Source organism: Lontra canadensis, unplaced genomic scaffold (genome assembly GCF_010015895.1).
Source record: "Lontra canadensis isolate GAN:19392208 unplaced genomic scaffold, GSC_riverotter_1.0 scaffold37, whole genome shotgun sequence".
Taxonomy (NCBI): domain Eukaryota; kingdom Metazoa; phylum Chordata; class Mammalia; order Carnivora; family Mustelidae; genus Lontra; species Lontra canadensis.
The window spans coordinates 16,961,473-16,984,470 of NW_022631031.1; the positions used below are offsets into that span (position 1 = coordinate 16,961,473).

Genomic DNA, 22,998 nt, shown 5'->3' on the forward strand with positions numbered 1-22,998 from the left:
TCCTACAGAGAATGTACCTTTGCATTTAGCAGGCAATAGGAGAAAACCTTAAAGAAATCAGGCCTTAAGCTGATTGTGATTTGATTTTTAGTCTTAGGAAGTCTGGTCCATTTATAGTTCACATTTACTTATGGGGTATATCCCTTCAGTGGTCTCAATAGAACATCTGAGGTGTTTTCCAGGATCCCTCCCTCTTGATGAGCCTTGAACTCCCATTTTTGTCTTACTAGCCCCATAAGAGTGCTAAGAGTTCTGCTCAACTTTCCAGCTTCTGTGCTACCCACATGTGGATCTGTAAATATCACCAAGTGGAAAGCAGCACTAAATGTTGGGCTCACTCTCTGTACTTTTTTTTTTTTTTTTTTTTTTTTTTTGAGAAGAGTCATTCCTAGAACCTTGGCTGACTTGGTAGTTCTATAATGCCTGTATACCCATGTGTCTAGTAGTTTATTCAGCTTCTCTAGTTCTTGGTGCATGGTCTGATAAATTTAATCCACCACAGCCCAAGCATAACCCACAGGAATGAATCTTGATCTTTTTCTTTCCCTTATATCACTCCATGTTTTATCCATTTTGAAGTGCTGTGGGTCCTTCTGTCCAGATATATCCTAAATATGACCAATCATCACTCTCTACTCTAAGCCAATATCACCTTCCCCTAATATAACTATAGTAGCTCCTTAAATAGTAAGGGATTTAGCGTTAGGTTAAAAGGCAGAAAAAAAAAAAGTCAGATTTTATTTTGAAATAGAGAAGAAATATAAAATGGATATGGAAAAGATACTTTTGTATATTTGGTGTTGGTTCAAAACACGAGAAGGTTCCTCTTTGGTCCTTTTTATTTTCTCTGTAACTTAGGAGGTGAGGTAATATATGAGGGAAGGGGCAAGTGTACAAGATCAGAGGTTTAAGAAGAGTAAGAAAATGATTTGGTTTGATTCAATGATTGAACTAATGCAGTGCAACATTGTTAAGGCCCCACCAGGTCATAAATGTAGCAGAACCAAGCTGCCATGTTATATGACCCAGAGAAAGTAAATGGTTGGGCTCACCAAATTTAATGATTTGTGAGTAAATAAAGTCAAAGTCAAAGGTTAGAGGAACTTTAGGTCATTGGAAAGATTGTTTTAGCTATTGAAATGACCTGCAAGCTCTAATTCAGATAGGACTAAAATAAAAAACAGCAAAGGCTAATATATTTGTATAAAATAAAATGCTCAGTGACCAAAGTTTCCAAGTGAGATGAAAGATTCATTATGGCGTGGAGTACATGAACAGACAAACCAAAAACAGGAGGGTTGTGGTCAGATATGGGCTTAAAAGCTAGTGATATTTGAGGTGAAGAAAATGCAGATGATGATGACAGCGTCTGAGGTGAAGCTGTGGAGTGGAGTGGAGAGTGAGGTGGGGAAGAGGGAAGGGTGATGGGAGTAGATCTCTGAGCCCTGAAGTAACTCAAGGTGATGGCAGGGCTTTGGGTGGAGAGAAGGACCATCAGCCAAGGTTTTTCATTGGCTGAGAGGTTGGAAGAATGACTTAATGGAAAGGCATTAGCTTCAAACAGTAAGTCACTAATAATCTGAGAGGATCAGTGAAAGAAAGACCACTCCTGAGTAGGGTCGGGTTTTAGAAAAGAGACAACTACTTGTCGGTGCTTCATGAAAGTAGCTTCTTTGTTCCCCGGGTCAAGGACAAAAACACAAGGACTTTTGGGGAATGTCTGTTGAGTGGAAGAGGGAGGGCCAAGTGTCTATAACAGATAGCTTCCAGGTTACCTTCTGGCCTTGAGACCCAGGATAATAAGACATCATCAAATATTTGTATTGTCTGAACATGATGTTTTTAGATAAAGTATAGCAAGAATTCTTATTTATTTTCTAGAAGATGAAATTAGTTGTGGTATCAAAAGTCTAAATATGGGAAAGAAATACTGCCACTAACTTACAGTCTCAACAATAGAAAAGGACATTATTAGATATTTATTATATCTCAAGAATTTGAAGGAACATGTTACACATAAAAATGACTCCTTTTAAGATAAAACAGCAAAGTCCTCATTTTGCTGAAGTGGCATTTCTGTGTCTATGGTATTATTTGTGTGATTTCTCTTAATAATGTGCCCGCCATGGCTTGATTTTTTAGTAAACAATATGGCCATATTTATAAATGCGTAGCTTCCAAGAAGGGATAGAACGTGGTCTTTTTAAATAGAAATTTGGAATTAGAAAATGCTTTCATTTGTTTATTAGGTCAAGTTATCCAGAGAGCCTCAGATTAACCAGAAATTTTTTAATTCACTTTTTCATTTATTCAACTGGTATTTAATAAATAACTTGTAAGTGCAACATACTGTTTTAAAACCCAGAGATATAATGCAAAAAAACAAAAACAAAACAAAACAAAAAAAACAAGTTTTATTATCTAAGACATTTATTTTCTTTTGGATTGTGCATACACATTCTCAAAACTAAGACCTGTTAGAGGCACCTGGGGGGCTTAGTTGGTGAGGCGTCTGTCTTTGGCTCAGAGGATAGAACCCCCATCCAGCTCCCTGCTCAGTGGGGAGTCTGCTTCTCCCTCTCCCTCTGCACCTTCCCCCTGCTTGTTTGCTCTCTCAGATAAATAAATAAAATCTTAAAAACAAATAAACAAACAAACAAAACACAAGATCTGTTAATGAAAAGACAAAAATGGTCATGTAATTTCATACAAAGATCAGCAATAGTCTAGGATAATGTGGATTTCTGGCAATTCACTAGATAATTTAAAAAATTATTAGTTTTTTTTTTTTAAGATTTTATTTATTTATTTGAGAGAGAAAGAGAGAGCATGAGAGGAGAGAGGTCAGCGGGAGAAGCAGACTCCCTGCCGAGCAGGGAGCCCGATGTGGGACTCGATCCTGGGACTCCAGGATCATGACCTGAGCCAAAGACAGTCGCTCAACCAACTGAGCCACACAGGCGCCCCAAAAAATTATTAGGTTTTAAAGATCCTTGCACATTTGTTCTCAATATGCCCTGGTATCAATATGAGTATTAACTGATAAAAATAATAGTTGTGTGTGTATGTGTGTGTGTGTGTGTGTGTGTGTGTGTGTGTGTGTGAAACCACCAACTTGTTCCATAATCCAGAGAATTAAGTCCTTAAGTTGATTAAATCTATTATCTTCAATAGGGTAACTTTCCCTCCCTCAATTCTCAGGACAAACCCTATTGTTCTGGACAACACTTTCAAAAGTATCCTGGTTTGAAAAAATAAAATATAGAGTCAGGTTACTTATAGATAACTAAGCTGCAGGACAGTACTTAGCACTAATTTCAAAGGAAGCAAAATATGTAGGCACTAAAAACAAATTCATAAAATTACTTTATACAAGTTAAAATTTTCTATCCATAACTAATTGTGAATTCTTTGTATTTTTTGAGTGTTGTTTCTTGCAGTGATGTTTGAAAATACAGACAGTGTTGATTAATGGGAACTTGAGTTTTAGAACGGATTTTTAATGAGTAGTGACATATGATATTTATCTGCAGAATCAGTAAAAGCTATTAGCTTTTGGTTCCACCACCGCGAGACAGCAGCATGTTATGCATGATATCCAGAAAAAACACTAAAATAGTTTAACGAGCAAATTTCATTGTACCCTCAGGGATGATTTTTTAGTCAAGATCACTCCAAGTCTGCTATAACAAAGGTCATAACATAAAGAACACAGAGGTACTGTCCAAAGTGCCTTGATCTTTTCTTAGTGACTTACAGTGTAACTGTCACCCACAACGTTCTCAACTGACAGTCTTTCCTTTAAGTCTGGAAATATTTTTACATTTTCTTTCACTTATTTTTCCCACTGGCATTTGTAAATTGTTGCATGAAAATTATTCATACACACAATTGGTTTTAAAAGACGGAAAGATTTGTCCTGAAATTACTTTTTAGAGTCAAATCTGTTTGGATTAAATTATCATCCTATTCAAGCCAATGAAGGAAAATTACCCCTGGGTTTCTGGGGTTACGAATTTGGCCTAACAAAATGATAGCTCATGTCTCACTAGATATCAGTTCATTAATAATTTTTATGTGCAGTACCAGAGAGGTGAAAATCTCAAGAAATTCAATTCTGTCTAAAGATATTCTAATGATATTGTAAGAATTTACCACTACCCGGGTAAGAGTGGAAATGTACCTATTTTATAGATGAAAAGGCTGATGTTCAAATATGAAAAGGACAAGGGAGGAAAAAAAAAGAAAACAAGAAATGTAGAATCCATGCTTTTGCTATATGGAAAATAGAAATTTATTATTTGGCCTTTTTTTTTTTTAAGGGGTGAGAAAGGAAATGGATATTCAAATTCTATTGCTCTTGTTTTACTCTTTCTCAAATAACTGGTACTCATTGAGTATCTACTTTATGACAAGAATTCCAGTAGGTGCCTAATCTACATTACCTAATTTAATTCTCAATACAATATTGTGAGGTTTTTGTTTTCACAACCACTTCAGAACATGAAATGAAAGCTAAAAGTTGAATCTATCTACCTTAGTCTTCCAGAGTTAAGATTCAGGCCCATTCAGAGCACCTGCCATAAACCAGGCTGCTTACGCATTTCCCAAGGTGAGATTGCCCATGACACTGAAAATCCCATGACTTTAGACCACCTCCATTTTGCAGATGGAGATACTGAGACCTTAGACCTGTACAAGACCACAGGTTTGCTTGACTTCAAAGCAAAGCTCTTTCTCCTGTACCAGTCTTCCTCTTTAATCCCACCCCTACCTTAAAATTATTTTATTTTTTAAAAATGTAATTAATCAATGTTCTTTCATTCTCTTTTTTTATAGTCTATTACTTTTCCTTACCACTGAAGAGAATTTCTCCATCTCAATGAGACCCTTTTATGCTTGTAAAGTGGCATGATGTATGCTCACATGATGCACATATATGAAAGACAATGTGGCTGTGGGGGGGGGAGATGACACCATATCAAACTGATATAATAACATATTACCACAGTGGCTATTTTTTTTTATTTGCCCACTTTTTACCTGATATTACTTTATTATTTTCTGCACACTTTTTAGATTAGTGTGGACAATGGTCCCAATATTTTATCCTTTCTCAATAAAATACTTAGGCTCTGATTTCTAGCTGTGTGACTTCAGACAAGTAACCTCTCTGTGACTCATAAGGTTGGAGTAATAAATACGCCTACTCCAGAGAAGTAAGAGTTATGTGAGTTAGTCCATATAAAGATCTGGAATTAGATCTCAGAATTCATATAAAGAACCTGGCAATCAGATTTAGTTTACATAATAGTAGGATTATGATTTAAACATACCAACACACACACACATACAAACACACACACTCATGCATGCATCAGAGCCTCCCAATTATTTGTTGCTTGTCCAGCTTCCCTTTTCCTTTGGCAATATCTTCATGGTAAATCTAAGTTTCATGAACACAAATTATATACCTTCCCTAGTTGCAATCATTTTGTTTTTGAAATTGGAGAAAATGTTAACTACACTAGAAGTGACCCATGACAAAGAAGACATTTTGAAACTAACAAAATAAAGAAACTTACTACTAAAAAATGGCAGTAAACAATGGACTGAAAAATGTGGTAAGAAATCATCTTGTCTATATTTAGCATCGGTCGTCTTCTGAAGTAGAATGGTTATTGTCACCTCCCTAATAAAAGAAACCTTGACTCAAATGACAACACAGTGTAATGCCTTCCAAAATACTTAAGTAGATGAAATATAGCATGTTCCTCATAATACTGGAAAAATCATATTTTTAAAGAAAGCAAACCAAGTAATGATTTTAGACCCAAGAATATTAGCAACAAGTTAACCTTATCTATAAAGCAGTTATGATTGGCAACCATAACATTGAGACAGTTGTTAGAACTAAGGGCAAACGTTCCATGGGAGGGCCTCAAAGTAATAATATGATAGACTGTGACAAGAACAAAGGGAGGATAAGGTTCCCATATATGCCATATTTGCATAATTTTTAAGGATACCTGAAGTAGAAATGTTGTAGCATACTCTTTCCCAAAGATTTGCTGGCAAAATCAGATTTGTGTGTGAGCTTGAATACTTACAGTCTATGTGTTTTATCCAATATCATGAGCAAAAAAGTTCCCTGAAGTTCCATTATTTCCAACTATGTTTTATTTTTTTCCTGTAAACTTTACTGTCATGGCAAGTACCATGAACTTTGTTGATTATCATTTTAAATTGGCAATGCTTGGATTTTCTCTGCTCATGAGGTGTTGCCCAGAATCTACTCAGTGAAATCTGCCCATTCAGGAAAGATTGTAGATTAAAAACAAACATATAAAGTGAAGGAGGACAAACATGCTCCTGAATGGTAATGAACACAGTACATCACTGAATAACACATACAAATCTTTCAGGTCCATGTGTGTATTATGCCTATATTTGTAGTCCTGAATCAACAATGTGACTGTTATCTTTTTCTATGTACATTGCATGTTCTGATTTAAAATTTCAAAATGCTTTCCCATGTCAATGACAATCTTAATAGAGTCCAATTAGTTCCACAAGGCACTTTCTGATGCACAAGCCTCTGGCTTGATTGCGGTGAATGGTGGGTATTTCCTGTGTTTAAGCCCACATATGGATTGAGTAAGGTAGTGGCAGAGAGACTACTGTTTTCCTTCACTACATCTTCATTTCTTTTTCACAGGCTAAGCCTTTTTTGTTTTTCCTGGCTCTGTTGTCAAAATACTGACCAAAGTTTTGGCTCATGGTTTGGAGCACCAGGCCAAAACAATCCTCTGGAAACTAGTGTGGCAAAATGCATTTTAATCTATACATTCACCATTCAACCATGTGCATAACCACACCCAGTGACCCACTCTGTGGTTTAAAAACAACACGGGTTTGCCCCCAGAACAGTTTGATTTATATGACGAGTTTTTTTCAAACCTGCTCTATCAACATTAAAAAATGTTCTGAAGCTTGGTTTCATCACATCTCTTGTGGAAAAAAAAAAGTATCAACTACACTAGGATCATTTTTGTTTCTGTTTTTAAGAACAAGGTGGATTCCAGGGGCATTCTGCAGAATTCCTTTAAAATGTATTCAAATAATAGGTTATTTTGATAATGCCTGAAAAAATGTCTGAATCAGAAAATAGTTAATGAAATTATTGAAAGCATTTCCTAGTAGGTTACAAATAAGAAAAGATTAAGAATTTTCCTTGAATGAGTCATCATATTTTTCCTTTTAGCCGAATTCACAGTGATTAATTCCTTTAAGTGTCAGAATCCATATTTTCCTTGCCTTAGCAGAAATGCTGGATTAGTTCTTTGTTAGCTCTGTTTCCCAATACAAAAGCATCAAGAGTTGATCTCCCATCCAAGTTTGAATATTGCTTGAGAGATAAGATTGTTCAAGGGTATTCTGAAGAATTTTACTAACAGTGGCTCCCACTCCCACTATTAATTGGATATTGATCCAATTAATTTCCTCCTCTGTAGATCTACTGAATCTACTTTTTAAAATTCTGAACTAATGAATATTTTAATGAATGTTAATTGTTTCATTGTTCAACAAAAACAGATTTTGATTCGTGTCTCAAAGTACCTGCTCCCCTCAAGATGTTTGCCTTAAACAAGGCGATACTGGAAAATTTTACTGAATTACTTAAATTTGCCACCTGGATTTTCTCCCAGATGAACAGCAAGAGCTAAAGTAGTCAAAAGAATGTCCTTTGACTTTAAATTAAGTATTAAAACTTTCAACAAAACGCAATTTATGGTGTGTGCTGCAGAAAATTTTACGGTTCCCCCTCCCTCCGCTAAAAGAAAGAGCAAGGGTGAGAAAGGAGGGCAAAGTCCTTTAAAACACTAAGTTTCTCCTCTCTCCCTCTCTCATATCTGACTACCTAAGTTTTAGTAATGTAAGGAGAAAGATTTCAGTGTTCTAAAATCTAGATCTTCCTTTTTGAAAGTGAAGAAAATGTTGATTTGGGAACTTGGCAAAGGAGAGAAGGGTGAGGGGAGAATGAGAGTGAAGGGAAGGCATATCTTTCTGATGGTTGGTGACCTACTTTGGGCTCTCTGCAAATTTTAAATGCATTGTTTAGAAGATATTTTATTCAGTTAAATTTTTAGACTTAATTGTTCAGTTCCCTCTTCTCAACCCAATTACCATTTCTTAAACTGTAAATTTCCATAAACCAGAGATATTCCCAGTTCCAAATACATTTGCACTTTTAGTTTCCCAGACTACTGATACCACCTAAAGGCTCTCACATGCATTTAGGACAAGGATTTAAGATTTTGAATCAGAGGCAGCTTTTGACGATGTCACCGTCTGCGGGTGCCTAAGCCTACAGTTACCAGGGTACCCGCCCTCTCTGCACACCGGAGCAGCCGGCCTGCCAGCTGTCTTCATCTGTAATCTCTTGAGGCTATACAACCCACAGTCAAGGTGTGCCAAAGCGAGGATCTCTCCACAAAAACCCATGCACCCCAAGGTGGAGGAGGGAGTCATGACGACGTCACAGCTTTTCTCATATCTCTGAATTGAAGACAGGCTGCTAACCCAGCCTGAACCACCCATCCACCCCTCAAGGCAAATCCACAAATGCGTTCGAAGTCCAAAGGTGTCCCTACACCTCCTACCAAGATGAGCTGTAATTTTAATAAGCTGAATATATTTTGCAGTACCTCTCATTTCATAGGAAACAGGGAGAAACTGAAAATACAACAGTGTTATTTGTGGACAAAAGAGCTTTTATCTATGATCTATGATCTTTTTAAATACTGGTCCTAGAAACAGTGGACATTGGATTATCGAAGTTTTTGTTAACTCTACAACTAATGAAATAATCCTTGAGAGGCTGAAAAGAATCAGAAAATTATTATATTGCACTTATTTTATTAGGATTATGCAGTTTATCACCTATTAATACATTCTTACTCTGTAATGCCACAGGAATACATCTGTTTTTAATACTTGCTGTATAGATCATTAGCCTACCGGTCTTTCTGATCTGTTTCTGCAGTGGCAGAATAAATATCGTAATTAGTGCTATTTTTGTACCTATATGTGCCACTTTTGTACAAGTTCAGAGATGTTATTGGGTCTGCTAATGTGACCCTGGTTTTCAACTCAGGTGATTAGTGTAGGGAATTAAGTGTATCTACTCATTATCCATTGGAGATTGCAAAGATACAGCAGACAATCAGAATCATAATTCCAAACGAAAATAAAGAATGATTCTTTGAAAGTGTTTGGAAGGGTGCACGGCAGGGCATATTTTCTTTCTTACTGGCAAGAGTTTGTAACTGGATACGTTAACATTACTGAGAACATGAAAACATGAAACAAAAGTATTGATTCAAGAATTCACTGAAGAATCCAAGTGCACACTGGCTGCTTTTATTTCATTCTTTCAAAGTGCAAGTTATATTGGTTGTTTATGGTGGACAGGTACAAGTAGCTGGTCCTTCCCTTCGTGCATTTTTCAACATACACGAAAGAAAGTGTTATTTGTATTGTTAAATTTACATTATCTCCTCTTTAATTGCATCAGCTGCTAACTAGATCTAAAAATAATGACATTTAAAGAGAAAATGGCAACCATCTCCACAAGATTGGGGTATAATGGAGAAACCTAATTAATTTAACCTCATAATCTTCCATAATGGCTGAGTTTCATCATTCCCACAGATGGAGCTTGGAGGAATTAGGAGTGCTGTTCCTCCCCACAGACTCCACAGATTGGCTGGCCAAGGGGAGATTTTTCTTTATATTGCTTCAATTCACATATTGGCAATGTCTGCTTGAAGTGTACTAGGAAGACAAAGTGTGTGGCATTAAACGGTGAAAGTGAAAACCCCATTATTGCAAAATGTCTTGCCTCTATAGAATTTTATACAGTAGAGGCAAAACAAAATCTCTTTGTTGAGAGATGTGGGACCAAGAATTTAAGATTACCTATAAATATTCTTTTAGGTTTAAATTGCAACAGAAAGGGAAACAAGGCTTAACCTCAGGAAAATGAGAGATTTGCACACGTCTACAGCTAGTCTTAGAAATGCCGTTATTCATTTTTTTCTTTCCAGAATGATTTGTAATATTACCTGGAACTTTTCCTATTATAAGAAAATGGAAAGATGTGGAGGTCCTTTGTGAGCACAGGTACAATACAGTAGGGGATTTAAAGAAAAAAAATTGCATCACTGTTTCATTTCTCTGCTACAGTGACTACTACCTTAGACACTATATACTGCCCAAATTCATTGTTGGTGAATAAATCAGAGAGCATCTCTCTTGGTCATTTTGTTCCAAAGAAGCCAGCTCCTTTCCATTATAAAAAAAAACAAACTGTATGTTATTTACATACCTTAACTTTGCATACCTTAACTGTGACTATAAGCATGGGTTCGTATTTCTCTGATCACACTGAGCACTTAATCTCAGGATATATTGATAACTATGTCTGAGGGAACGCTAGTGTCAGATCCTATCCATATTGTACATGTATTAGATGGGCTGAGAATCATGAAATTGAAATTATTTGCTTGGGTCTCATACAAATCTTAGAAAGAGAGAAGATGGTAACTGCCGAGGGCTCCCCAGAGGGGGGAAAAAACCTTACCCGTATTATTGCGAACACTGGCACTTACTCATTCGAGGATCCTTGCATTTCTCTATACCAAGCCCTATGTTAGAGGCGAGAATCCACCTTTCCTGCAGGTGCCCCCACGATGATTGTCCGAGCGTTACAAACATTTTTTCTGTCAGGTTGTGATTTTTTTTCTTTTTAAGTTGCTGATCTAAATCTCGAAAATACCCCAATCACTTTCTACTTCCCAAGACTTCCGAATCCACCTTCTAGAGCAGTGTGTCTTGACCTGGAAAAAGCCCTATGGGTCTTCAGGTAGCACTTGGCTGACGACTAACGACCTCCCTAAACGCATTAGCAAAGGTGTTTCTCCAGTAAATGGCAGCTGGGCACGTCTGACCGCCTCCAGCACCGCCAGTTTACTGCCTTGGCAGAAAGTACCCGAGACAGCTGGGGCGGGGCTGAGCAGTCTAGGTTTCTCCGCACTTCGCCGCGTGCGCCTCGCCGCGTTCCTTCCCGGGATTGGGAATCGTGGTTCCCCCACGGTAGTGGCGGCCCCAGAAATCCTACAAGGCTTTAGCTAAAGGCAACAATGACATTGCGGTGTGTCTGGGCTGGAGATGTGTTCCTATCTTCCAATTGTGAGGCACTGCACGCACGCTTTTTTCCACTTCGATTATTTGTTCACGGTGGGGGTTTGGCGGGAGTGATGCTAAAGCTTCTCCAGGCGACCTTTAAAAGCTCCACCCCTGCCATGAAGTGGACGGTTTGTACTTGACTGCGGTTAAGCCCGCCAAAAAAAAGGAGGTGGGGGGATGGCCATGGAACAGAGAGGAGACTGGGGAGAAAGACTTAACTCGTTGTAACTTTCTGTCTACGGCAGTTTTTGATACTAAGAAAAAGGGACTGACCACATTAAGTCCCCAGAACCCCAGAACGGCAGGATGAAAACTGAGGTGGGAGTTGGGGGTGGAGACCGCGGATTCTCAGAAATCCCTATGGAAGGGTGAAGAGCCTTTGGTTCTCCGGAATCTGTCCTCAAAAGGGCATCTGGGTTTGGGAACGCTGTGCCCTGGCCTTGGACGTGCGGGATGGGCGGAAAACGCTCCGACTTGTGGTTAGGCTTCGGTGAAAGGGGGTGCACTGGGATTCCGACCCGGCCTCAGCTCCCGAGTCTGCCTGGGTATTCATTCACTGAACACATATCCACCGACGACTAGCCCCGCGCCAGGCACTATTCTAGATTCCGGATGTAACAGCCCTGTCATCTTAGGTCACTTAACCCCTGGGAACGTCAGTTTCTTCCTCCGCAGCACCGCACGGTTGGACCGCTGCAAGGCCGCAGAGATCCCGTCCAGCTGTCAGATAGGACACAGGCGCGAATGGGTGTGCCCTGCGCTGACAGATGACCCCCCTACTCTCGGCGGTGGGCGGGGAGAAGGACCCGATAGGCCATTTGGCTTCGGTCACTTCTAGGCTGGCGAGATACTATTGTTCTTCATGCCTAGCGGGCAAAACAAAGTTATGGGAGGGTGCGGGAACCTAACTGATCTCAGCCCCGAGAGCCTAGTTTCCCAAACTATTACGGCAAACCTAGGCGAAATCTTTCTTCAGAAGCATATCTTTATGTATCTGACCACCGTCAGGAGCAGAACAGGCCTCTCTGCAGCAAGCGGGCTAGCATTAGGCCCCTTACCGCCCCGGGGCCAAGGGCCCGGCCCGCCGTCGGCAGACAGCTCTTGTCGCGGCCCGGGGTCCCACTCCCTCTCGGCGCTCGGAAGAGAAACCGAATCCAGCCCGCTGCAGCAGGGCTCCCTTCGTGGCGCGGCCCGCGGCCTGCACCGCCGGCCCCTGCAGAAATGAGTGCCCCGCGCCCGCCGCGGCATTCCGAGTATCGTCGGCTTGCCTGGCCCAGTTTCCACATAGCCTTTTAAGAGCTCCTGCTACCACTTCCCGGGGCGCTATTTCTAGCCCCAGCTGAAAGTGCGGTGCGGCGCGCCACGCGGGAATGCGGGGGCAGCCCGGAGGAGCTGTGCCTGGGATATCGGCGCGCACTCTCCAGCGCCAGCCGGGGCCAGTTTTATGCCGGCTCTCGGGACCCCGCGCCAGGGCCGCGACTCCCGGCATCCAGTTTGCGGGTTCAATCCCACCGACGCTACAGGTGGCGGGTAGGGCACCCCGCCTCTCTCTCCCGCCCAGGCCTCGGACCCCTTCCTCGGCGCGGGTGGAGGGGCAGCTGCCTGCTGCAAGCGGAGCCCGGCGCTCTTCCCGCCTATGGCCTCCTAATCTCACCGCCCCAGAGCCTTCCTCCAACCTCCCTGGGTGGGTTCAAAGCCTCCCGGTCCTTCTCGTTCATTCCTCGTGCTCCCTCCCCCAGTGTCCCATTCTGGAGCTCAGAACCTGCGCGCGTGACTGCGCCACCGCGAAGAATAGCCCGGGTCGCTGCGGAGCTTTAGGTGGGGGAGGCGGGGAAGGCAAGAGAGGGGTGGGAGGAGATCGAGCCCATGGAGAGGCCGTGGGTTGGGGCAAACTGATCCTCGCGGGGCTAAGCAGAAGCAGCTGCTGGTAATAGGCGCCGCCTGGGAGGGAGCGGGTTTCCCAGCCCGGGTGGCTCGCGGCTGCAGCGGGTGCACAGGCGGCCAGAGCAACCGCCGGCGGGAGTGACCCGCAACGGAGAAACGGAGATACCCGTTCTACAAGCAGGCCCGGGTGCTCATCCACCTAACCCTCCATGGGACCGAAGAGTCCCAGAGGGCTTTTCAGGTCAGCCTTCCTCAACGAGGCAGGGTAAAATGCCCCCACCCATACCCACCCTCCCCCCACCCCGCTCCCGCCCGAATTTCTCCTTTCCTTCCTCGCACCCCAAGTATGGTGCTAGATGGGCATCAATCAAAGCTTCTTAAAGAGGTGGGATGGGGCACAGCGGTTGAAGTCCCCTCGCCTCCACCCCTCACACCCAGCATCCTGGCGGAGATAGCCAAACACTTCTCATTGTTTCCGGAGGTCAAGCAGCAAGGACGCGCTTCACTTAGAAGCATCTCTGGCTGTCTTTTCCCATGTACTTCTGAGAAGTGAAGCAAGGAAATGATGCCTGCTGCAGTTTCAGAAGCTTGTATTGGACAAGTGTTCGTAAATGAAAAAATTTGGAACCTTAGGAAAATTAAAAAGCACATGGAAATCCACGACAAGCCATAACAACTGATTTTTATCTATCATTTTATATCCGTCTATTATCCATCTAAATATAAAAACCCCGTGATTTTATGTAGTTTACATAAACCACAGGTATTTGGCACTTGCTCTTGTGTTTTATTCTGATACATTCATGAATTGGCAATGAGCCTTCCAAACCGACTAAATACATATTTTAATCTTGGAAAAATAAAATTCCGCTCAACTAATTCCATTTACATTTTATGAAGTTTTTTTTTTTTAATTGGGAGATAGTTCTCTAAAATCCCCTCACCATTCAGTTAGAGTCCTAAGGCTTTCGGCCTCTGATTCCACTATTTCAGTGATATCTAGAAATAAAATCTTTGCGGTCCCTGAAGATAATCAATCTAGAATTTCTTTCTTTGGATGTTTACATCATGAAGAGTTTTCGTTACAATCTTGTTAACATGTTTTGTTTAACTCAAGACATGTTAGGAAAAACAAAACAAAACTGAACGTTCTTATGGTGGGAATATTTTTTTCTTAAATCGTGACTTAACTGAGGTGTCAGCGGTAGCACTCTGTTTTATCATCCCTTTCCGAATAAAATTTGTGTTGGATTTTACTTGTCAAATGATGCATCGCACTGAGTTTGTCTTTTGATTTTATTTACGACAATATAAACTTTTAGCAAATAGAAGGTATATTCTGAAGCAAAACAGCTTCCAGAAGTAAACTGTTTTTTCACGTATCCGCCTACCTGTTTAGCTACCCAAAACAGATCATAAAAGGATGTCTTTTCATCTTGTCTAATTCTTAAGGTTTTAAACATCTCTAAATACATGAAATATGAATGTCCCGTTTTAGGGAGCCTATGCATTATCGCATCTTGGATTTGAACAATAGAACTGTTCATAATCTTTGGAGAAATAGTGTACATTTATTTAGAAACAGTCCGGGGAACGGCATCCCTCTTTGAGGTTCTTCCGCAAAAATCCCCGCCAGCGAGCTGCTTGTACATTTATGTCCTTAGGCACGTCACTATTCAGGTCATTATCTTCCCTCTTCCACTTTTATTGGTTAAGTGCAGCTGTGAAGAACGAAAAACATATATTGGGAAAGAATAAGGGAGATTCTCGAATTCTAAAGCCGTGCCATAATTTCTAGTTTCACTTCTGTCTTCCCCACCTCCCCCACCCTCTTATCCCATTTGCAGGACCACGTGTGCGATTCTGCATCCCACAGTCTGTTCTCGAATTTCTTATATAGTTTTTTAACCCCCTCTCAAGTAGTCAAAAAAAAAAAAAAAAAGCCGAGGAGGGAAAAAGGCCTGAAATCAAATTGCAAAGCGACCAGGCAGAGCGACCGGACGCGCCTGCACACGGTACCAGCAACCCGGAGTCGCCGGGGCTTTTCCGAGAGCATCAAACTGTGCCGGCGTCCTAGGCTTGAGGAAAAAGACAAGGCTTAGGAAAGAAGCTAGAATTCCGTAGACGAAGGCGAAATCGACAAAGAAAAACCTCCTGCCCGAGGTGAATTCTGCTTAACTATCTGAATCCAGCTCACGTCGTTTCACCGTCTTTGGGCAGGCGATTCCTCCGACGTCGCCCCAGCCCCCCGTGCGCGGCACCCCAGACTGTCTCTCTCGGTCTGTCTCTCTCTCTCTCCTCAAACTTCCTAGCTCAATTTCCACATCAAATGAGTCATCCACGTTTGACCCTTGCAGCCGCATTCGCAACATTTCTTGAATGGTAAATACCTCTTTCCGAGGCAAATGGTTTGTTTGATCAGCATTTGTAGCTCACGTTTAATTTTCTACATTCTTTCACACCCCGGCGCCCAGTCTCACTCGTAATCAAATTCCACCGGCACTGAGGGCAGGTAAATGCATCGTGTGTTTAGCCTCCATCGATGTCATTGTAACTGATTGTGCCTAAGAATTCCCCGTGTGGCTGGAACGACACCCAAACCTATTGAATGAATAACTTGAGACTGCTAACAAAATTTTACATATCTTCAAAGATTAGAAATTACTACAAGTGGTCGCAATGAATGCAGTCATCCCAGGGATCATATTATACACATACACAGAAGAATAACCCCTTTTTCACTCCAACAAACATTTTGCCCCAGCTAATCCAGTAGTTTCCTTAGCTGATTGTGCCATGATTTGAGTTTTCCTTTTGAATATATAAATAAATTCTATGATGTGAAAGGAAATATGTTTCATGTTAGATTTAGGCAAATTATTGAGCTAGGCATTTATTTCAGGATCTAAAAGCAAATTAAAAAATAAAATCCAGGGACAAGGATTTCTAGAGTAAAATGGCCATTAGCTGGCAATACGCTGTGCACTCTGAAAAGTGAATAATAAAATTTATCTGTTGGGATTCCCCCCTTTCATAATCACCATAAGCATCCTGGTTTGGGGCTATGATTTAGTTCATTTATAGATTTAATATCATGTAAAGGTAATGGCTTAAACAATGCATAAAGCAGTTTTAAGTTTTATTTCTTCGAGAATTGCTTAAGCTATCAAACATTTGTTTGATAAAATGGAATACTCTAGCAAAACAAGGCAAGCAAACAAAATGTCTGGTGTTAGGAAAGAACCCACATGGAGGCAAAGAACAAAACAAAACAAAGAAAATAACAGACAAAAACAGAAACAGAAGACGTCAACCCCAATCAGCAATTCAGGTCTCTGAATATCTGACTAATATTCAAGGACACATTAGGTTTTCATTACCAAGAACAGCTCTTCAGTGCCTCTTGTTACATGTTAAGAAATAAAGACAATTACAATGTTGGAAACATAATTTTCCTCACCATAAATATTTTATGCTTATCAAACAAACAGCGGATTGTTTGCTTTCTCCTTCCCACTACTCCTTTGGCACTAATTTTGGCATTTAGATGGTACTTGGTTTGGCAGGCAAGGCAAGGCAGTTTGAAAATTATCTTTACAGCTACCTCTAGTACCATTCTTCATGCTTATTGTTGGCCAGTTGAGAGCTGATTGTTTCATCTAAATGGCCTCAGTCCACAATCTATGCTTTTATAGGGTAAACCCTTCAGGTTACCTCTTTTCAGTGAATCCATGCTTTCTTATCCTGGGCTTTCTACCCGTTTAGTTTTGTTTTTGCCTAATGACAGACTCACAAAATGGAACCAATTTTAAGAAAATGTTAATAGTAATTCACAATTATAAACCAAAAGTCAACAAAAGTACTATCAGCTATCTGCCAAAAACATGGTCAGGAAATAGCAGATGAGATTTAACCTAGATAAGCACAAGTCGTATGTCTGGGGAAATATAATCTGAAAGTCATAAACTTGAGGTCCAACTTCATACTCTTCATGAGTCAAACTCCCCAAAATTTCCGTTCTGCTGGCCATTAGAGTTTACTTATAGAGGATGCAGTTCTGTTCTAAACTATGTTGGAAGAGCAATTATGTTTGATTTTTTAAAATACACCTGCAATTTTATTCTTGGGGGAAAAGGTGCTGTTTTAAAAAGTGCCTAGTTGTGAGAAAGAAGAATAAATCTGATGCTTGTTTGTCATATGATATTACAAAAATGTAAAAAGGACAATCAAGCCATTGCCTTTGGAGTAGGGGCAAGAACAAGTGACTGCCACATCTAGGAGTCATATTCACCCGGAGCACTTGTTAGATATCATCTCTTTATAAAAGTAAAGGCAGCTCACAAATGGATATATGTTAATAAGTAGAATGACCTGGATAAAAGCATATTGGAAGCTCAGAAAAGCTCCAACTCTAACAGTAGTTGAGAATGAAAAGTATATATGTGCCAAGGGAGAAAAATGATAAAAAGAACAGAAAAATCAGACATATTAGATTAAATATGCAGAAAGACTGAATCTCAATAACTTTGGAAGATTCACCTAAAAGGAAAAGAGCAACAAAACAGGTATTTTTTTTAATAATCAAATGTACAATAAAGTTTAACAGAATACTTATTTATGAGACATAAGACACGGATAAAACATCACTTGAAAATTAACCTTAAGTCTTTGCTTTAGTAGAAAGCTGGCCAAGAACCCTTGTATTGTACCCCACACTTAGCTCCCCAAGCTATAAGTGCATGAAGCATCCTCTCATTAGATACTTCCAAAATGCCTGGTATGATTAAAGAATTTGATGATGTTCTTTGGAAGTCTTGATAGGGGGAAATGTATTTGCTAATGTTAGTCAATAATAAATGGATTAGAAAACCAGTCCTAATGTAACAAGAAATTGGGTGTAAAAGTCAAAATTTATGGCTCACATAATAAGTTCCTGTCTAGTGAGTAAATTTCTCCAGGGTTTACCTCATACTGTGTTTTAGGAGGAGCAATAGGCATAGACATTAACTTTCAGACCACAGGATATTACAGTAGACTAAAACTCACACGCACTTTTTATAATATACAGGCCCTAGAGCATAGAGATCAGTCTTGTGCATCATTTTTCCTGGCACTATGATTCTAGTGCCTTCCATTCATGCTCTCTGGCCAGACACCTCCTACCCTGAAGGAGTTAACATGATGCTAACAGTACTAAGTGATTTAGCTAAGTGAAAAAAGAGCAGTACTGGGGGGAAAAGTGACTGATCTAGTGAAAAGTTTCTTTAAATGATTCCTGCACATAAGAAAATTTCTAACTCATACCTGAAGAATTGGCTTGACTTTTGGCTATTCCCACATGGTCTGGTCTTCTCCCACTGATGCTCCGAAGTAAATCTCCATCTAAGCCAGTGGCCTGGATCTTCATCTTCTTTTAAGGAAAATCCCCATTAGGTGCATTTGACAATTTTTTTTTAAAGATTTTATTTATTTATTTGACAGAAAGAGATCACAAGTAGGCAGAGAGGCAGGCAGAGAGAGAGGAGGAAGCAGGCTCCCTGCTCCCTGCTGAGCAGAGAGCCCGACTGGGTCTTGATCCTAGAACCCTGGGATCATGACCTGAGCTGAAGGCAGAGGCTTTAACCCACTGAGCCACCCAGGCGCCCCTTGACAAATTTTTCTATATGAAATTACATTGCCAAACCAAATAACAAAAGGAATTTTAAAGTGGGTGTGTGTGTGAGAGAAGCATAAAATTTCTTTTGATCAGGAGTGTTCATAACACAACTAACCTGTTATTGTAGACAGAATACAAATGCTCAATGAACTACAATACTTCTGTTGATTTTTGCCCTCTGCCTTTTTTTGAAAAGATTTTATTTATTTGACACAGAGAGAGATCACAAGTAGGCAGAGAAGCAGGGGAAAGCAGGGAGCCCAATGTGGGGCTTGATCTCAGGACCCTGAGACCATGACCTGAGCCAAAGACAAAGGCTTAACCCACTGAGCCACAGAAGGCCCTCTGCCTTCTGTGGATCTGTATTTGAGAGGTTGAATAGGACCTGGGTTTAAATATACATTTCTGTCACATGTGTTCTGTGTTTATACCATAAAGCTAGAGTATAACTCTACACTTAAGCAATTTTTGTTCCCTCATGTGCAAAAAACCCTATCATTTCTTTATTGTACATTAGGTAGGTTAGGATAGCAGTGAAGATTAGTATTTTATGACATGTAAGCAGCTGAATGTTCTCAGTCCAATATAAACCAACAGATACATAATTGATTCCTTATGGTATTTACTAGTTACATGGAAATTCAACAGATACGTGTATTTATAAATACACCAATAGACGAATAGAAACATATATGTTCTCAAGTGGATAATTATGACTATATGTCTTATTGGGTTTTGGCTTGGTGTGACAAAGGACATTTACATTTTTACTGAAAAGTTTATTCAGACTTACAGTTGTGTCAAATGAAAAAATAAGTACATTTCATGTTAAAATTAAACCTATCTTAGGTGGTGTAATGCATTTGCCGATTGTGACCCTATGCCCGAACAGGACTATAAATTCACACTGTGCCTGTGATTGATTTGGGATTTGGTTTTCTGATCTGGCAGAGAGATGTGTAAAAACCTCAAGTAGTCAACAGCTCCCTATTGGCTGTGCATCTGAGGGACTCGAGAGCATTGTTTATTCCAGCAAGTGTCTGGAATACATTATACTCAATAAATTGGCTCCTGTTACTCCCGTTTTGGAGAATATGAAGAATTTGTATACTGCACAAAAATAAGTGTACTTTGGCCAAATAACAACTTTCCTTAATAGAAAATTCTGAATATGACTTTATCTTCTGAATCTAGTACTGCCAATATTTTAAACACATGGCACTTCCTAAAGAGCAATAATGAAATAATTCTCCCCACCTTCAAATTCAGAAACTGGTTCAAAGTTTAGATCTGTTTTCATCCAAAGACCATATGAATCTAGGTTTTGAGAAGTTAAACAAAATAATATGGTCGGATATTTGGGCTGGGAGCTGCCATTTATATATATATACATATATATATTTTATATATATATGTATATATATAAAATATATATATGTATATATATATATTTTTTTAAGGAAATTTTAGGATCAGGGATCAAAGGACTGTATTAACCCATAAAATTTTTAGATTATATGTTACTTCTAAGTTATAGAGACTGACTTTTTAAATATGATTTTCAAATAAATACTATACCTGTAGTCTTTGACAAAAGAAACTTTCATTGCTTTTGGTGAGTTCATAGCAGACACTTGTATTTGGAAGTTTGTGGTTATTGTTGCTTTAAAAGACTCTGGATTTGCTTTTTTATATTATAAAAAAATTTTTATGTCATAATGGGTGGAAAGGATAAGCAATGGATTCCAAAAGGCAAAGCCATCCTCATCAATTTGCCAATTTGGTTAATATTTTTATTAAGACAAGATATTGGGGTTATTAGGTTAACAAACTTTATCAGCGCACTGACTTCTACAAGAAGTCTTCTCACCTGATATATATGGTCTATTTTGGAAAGTTTCAGGGTCTGCATCCACATAAACACCCAGCAGTTTAGGACCAAACATGTTTCTACTTATTTCCTGTGTGTTGGTCTTATCTCAGAATCTATAACCTATGGTCTTTGAAGGTGAAGGATTCTGACTCTTAACTTCATGGTATTTAGTACAAGTCAACAGACACTTGACTGATAGAAACAACAGGAAAGCATGTGACTCTAGATGAGTTTGAAGAGTATGCACAATTATATTTGTATTCATGCCATGCTTTATACTTTCCGAGGGCCTTTTGCCTACATGATCTCATTTGATGTGAATAACTGAGTGAGGAAGGGGAAGGCATTTTATTTGAGAGGGAGAGAGAACTGCAAACATTTTAAAGCTCACTGAGAAGCCTGAGTCCTTATAAGAGCAAATCATCAAAGTATTTGCATATCTTTCACTGCTTGTGATTGGATTCCCCTACTCAAGTAAGCGGAAGTTCCCAAAGAAGGAGTATCTCGGGTTACAGGCCTGTGATGGATGCTTCATCCAAAGCCGAAATACTTCACAGGTTGAATCCAGGTTGGCTCCAGCCCTCATTAACTCACAGATACAGAGGGATTTTGAGGTTACAGAAACTTCACCCTACTCTCCCAAAGGGTTCTGTGATGCAACAAAGGCAAAAGAAAAAAAAAAAAAAAAAAAAGGAAAGAAAGGAAGAAAGAAAGAAAAAATTAGTAGAAAGGGCCAGATGGGACATTTAGTCCCAGCTGAACGATTTGGGGGTAATCCAGTTACTACTCTTTGTCTCAGTTTCCTTAAGTTAAGAGTACATCCCTTTAAGACCACTTATAAAATTATTTGAATCCCAGATGTCTGAGTAAGTTTCAGTCTGACTGCTTATCCCTTTAAATCCTCCCCACCCCAGCAGGGGGAAAAAAAAAAAAACAACACCATGTCACTCCTCCTGTCCTCCCTTAAGGTCCACCTCGAGCACACCTAACTCCCCCATGTTGACAGACCAACCCCCACCACCTTCTCCCTCAGTTTAAACACTGCAAGGGCTGAGGAGTCCTAGACACTCCGCGGGGCGTGGGCAGCAGGCCCAGGCTCCGGCTCGGGTGCGGAGGGGAGTCGGGGCACAGCGAGGGGGCTGGGGACCGAGAAGGGGGTACTGGGAAGACGGGGGGTGCTGGGAAGAGGGTTGCCCTCGCCAGCGCCGGCCCTGCTGTCGTTGCGCACTCGGAGCCGCGCAAAGGGCGCCCCTCAAACACGACGCACAGGCGCATTTAAGAAGGAAAGAAAGAAAAAAGCCACCGCTGGCTCGAATTTCTGGAAGCCAGAGCAGTTTTTGCCCTAAACACAGAGACAGAACCCCTCTTAGCGCTGCCCTGGCCTCTCCGTTACCCATTTTCGGTTTGGTTTTTGGAAGAACCGGTTCCTCAGCCCCTCGTCGCCGCAGTTGTGACACGAGTAAGTCCAGCCGCCGGGGACCCTGTCGCCGGTCACCCTCCCCTCGCGCGCTCTCTTCCCACCTTCGGCACCCGCGGCGGCGCTCCGGCCCCTGCCCGGGCTGCCCGGCCGCTTTGGCCTCCAGGCGGATCTCAGTGACGAAGAGACTTTGTTGTGAAACTAAAGCTGACCCTTTGGCTCCCAGGCAGCGGCCGAGAGCCCGGAGCCACTGCCGCCCGCGGCCCCACCCGGGGCGGGAAGGCGGCGATCGGTGCTCGGGAAGAGGCAGAGGGGGCGCAGACACCAAGGGGCCCTGATCCCCGGGCGAGCGCGCGCGTCTCCCGCACCCCAGCCCGCCCGCCGCCTCCAAGGTGCGGGCACCGCCGCCAGTCACGCGAGGACTCCTGGAAGGGCGCGGCGGCGCGCGCAATAATGGGGACGCGCGTCGCCCCTTTGCCTGGCAGCCTTAGGGCGCCCGCTGCACGTGGAGGGATGTGTCTCGGCCGGTTTGTTTTCCTTCCGGGAGGTGGTGACTGATTGGGACGTCGGGGGACGGGGGAGGGGGAGAGCGGTCATCTTGGCCCTATTTGATGTGATTGCTGTCTTGGATGTGTGCTTGAGCTCGAAGCCCCAGTAATGGGAAACATTTGGGGGAGCAGTCATGGCAAGTAGATATTTATATTTAGCGCTTTCTAGCCCCTGGAGTTCCTTAATTTGGCCGAAAGTGAGTTGGTTGGTCCAAATCAAGGAGGCCAGTTAAAAGTAGTAGCAGATGACTTAGAGAGGCCAACTATGGTGACACATCTAGGAATAAGTAAAAAAGCAAGGACAAACAAACAAGATCTCTGCTTTACCTTTGGTGAGGTTAGGGGGAGGTAGGAATAATGCATACAGTAT

At 41.1% G+C, this 22,998-nt stretch overlaps 2 protein-coding genes across 4 annotated transcripts in view; one reads left to right on the forward strand and one right to left on the reverse strand.

Moving 5' to 3' along the window:
• Positions 1-15,419: 15,419 nt before the first annotated feature.
• LOC116874538 lies at positions 15,420-22,677 on the reverse strand. Its single transcript, XM_032869238.1, has 4 exons — positions 22,559-22,677; positions 22,025-22,505; positions 18,439-18,541; positions 15,420-15,717 (listed from the first exon to the last, which is right to left on the reverse strand). The coding sequence occupies exons 1-4, from the start codon at positions 22,675-22,677 to the stop codon at positions 15,680-15,682; spliced, it is 741 nt and encodes a 246-aa protein (XP_032725129.1). The 3' UTR covers positions 15,420-15,679.
• EYA1 (EYA transcriptional coactivator and phosphatase 1) overlaps positions 22,328-22,998 on the forward strand; it is a 353,650-nt gene continuing 352,979 nt past the window's right edge. For 2 of the 3 annotated variants that reach the window (XM_032869209.1, XM_032869210.1), the window contains exon 1: positions 22,329-22,607. The gene's annotated coding sequence lies outside the window, so the exon portion shown is untranslated. Of the gene's footprint in view, positions 22,608-22,998 lie in introns of all 3 variants that reach the window. The other variant, XM_032869202.1, reaches the window with a different exon arrangement.

Bases quoted from the DNA above. Each gene is read 5' to 3' on its own strand.
- LOC116874538 (XM_032869238.1), bottom strand. From the start codon at position 22,677: ATGACCGCTCTCCCCCTCCCCCGTCCCCCGACGTCCCAATCAGTCACC. The intron at 18,542-22,024 runs GTTCTGTCTCTG...CCTTAAAAGAAG, and splicing joins CCAGGGCAGCGCTAAGAGGG to ATGAAGATCCAGGCCACTGG. The intron at 15,718-18,438 runs GTATGAGTTAGA...GTGTCGTTCCAG, and splicing joins AAGTCAAGCCAATTCTTCAG to CCACACGGGGAATTCTTAGG.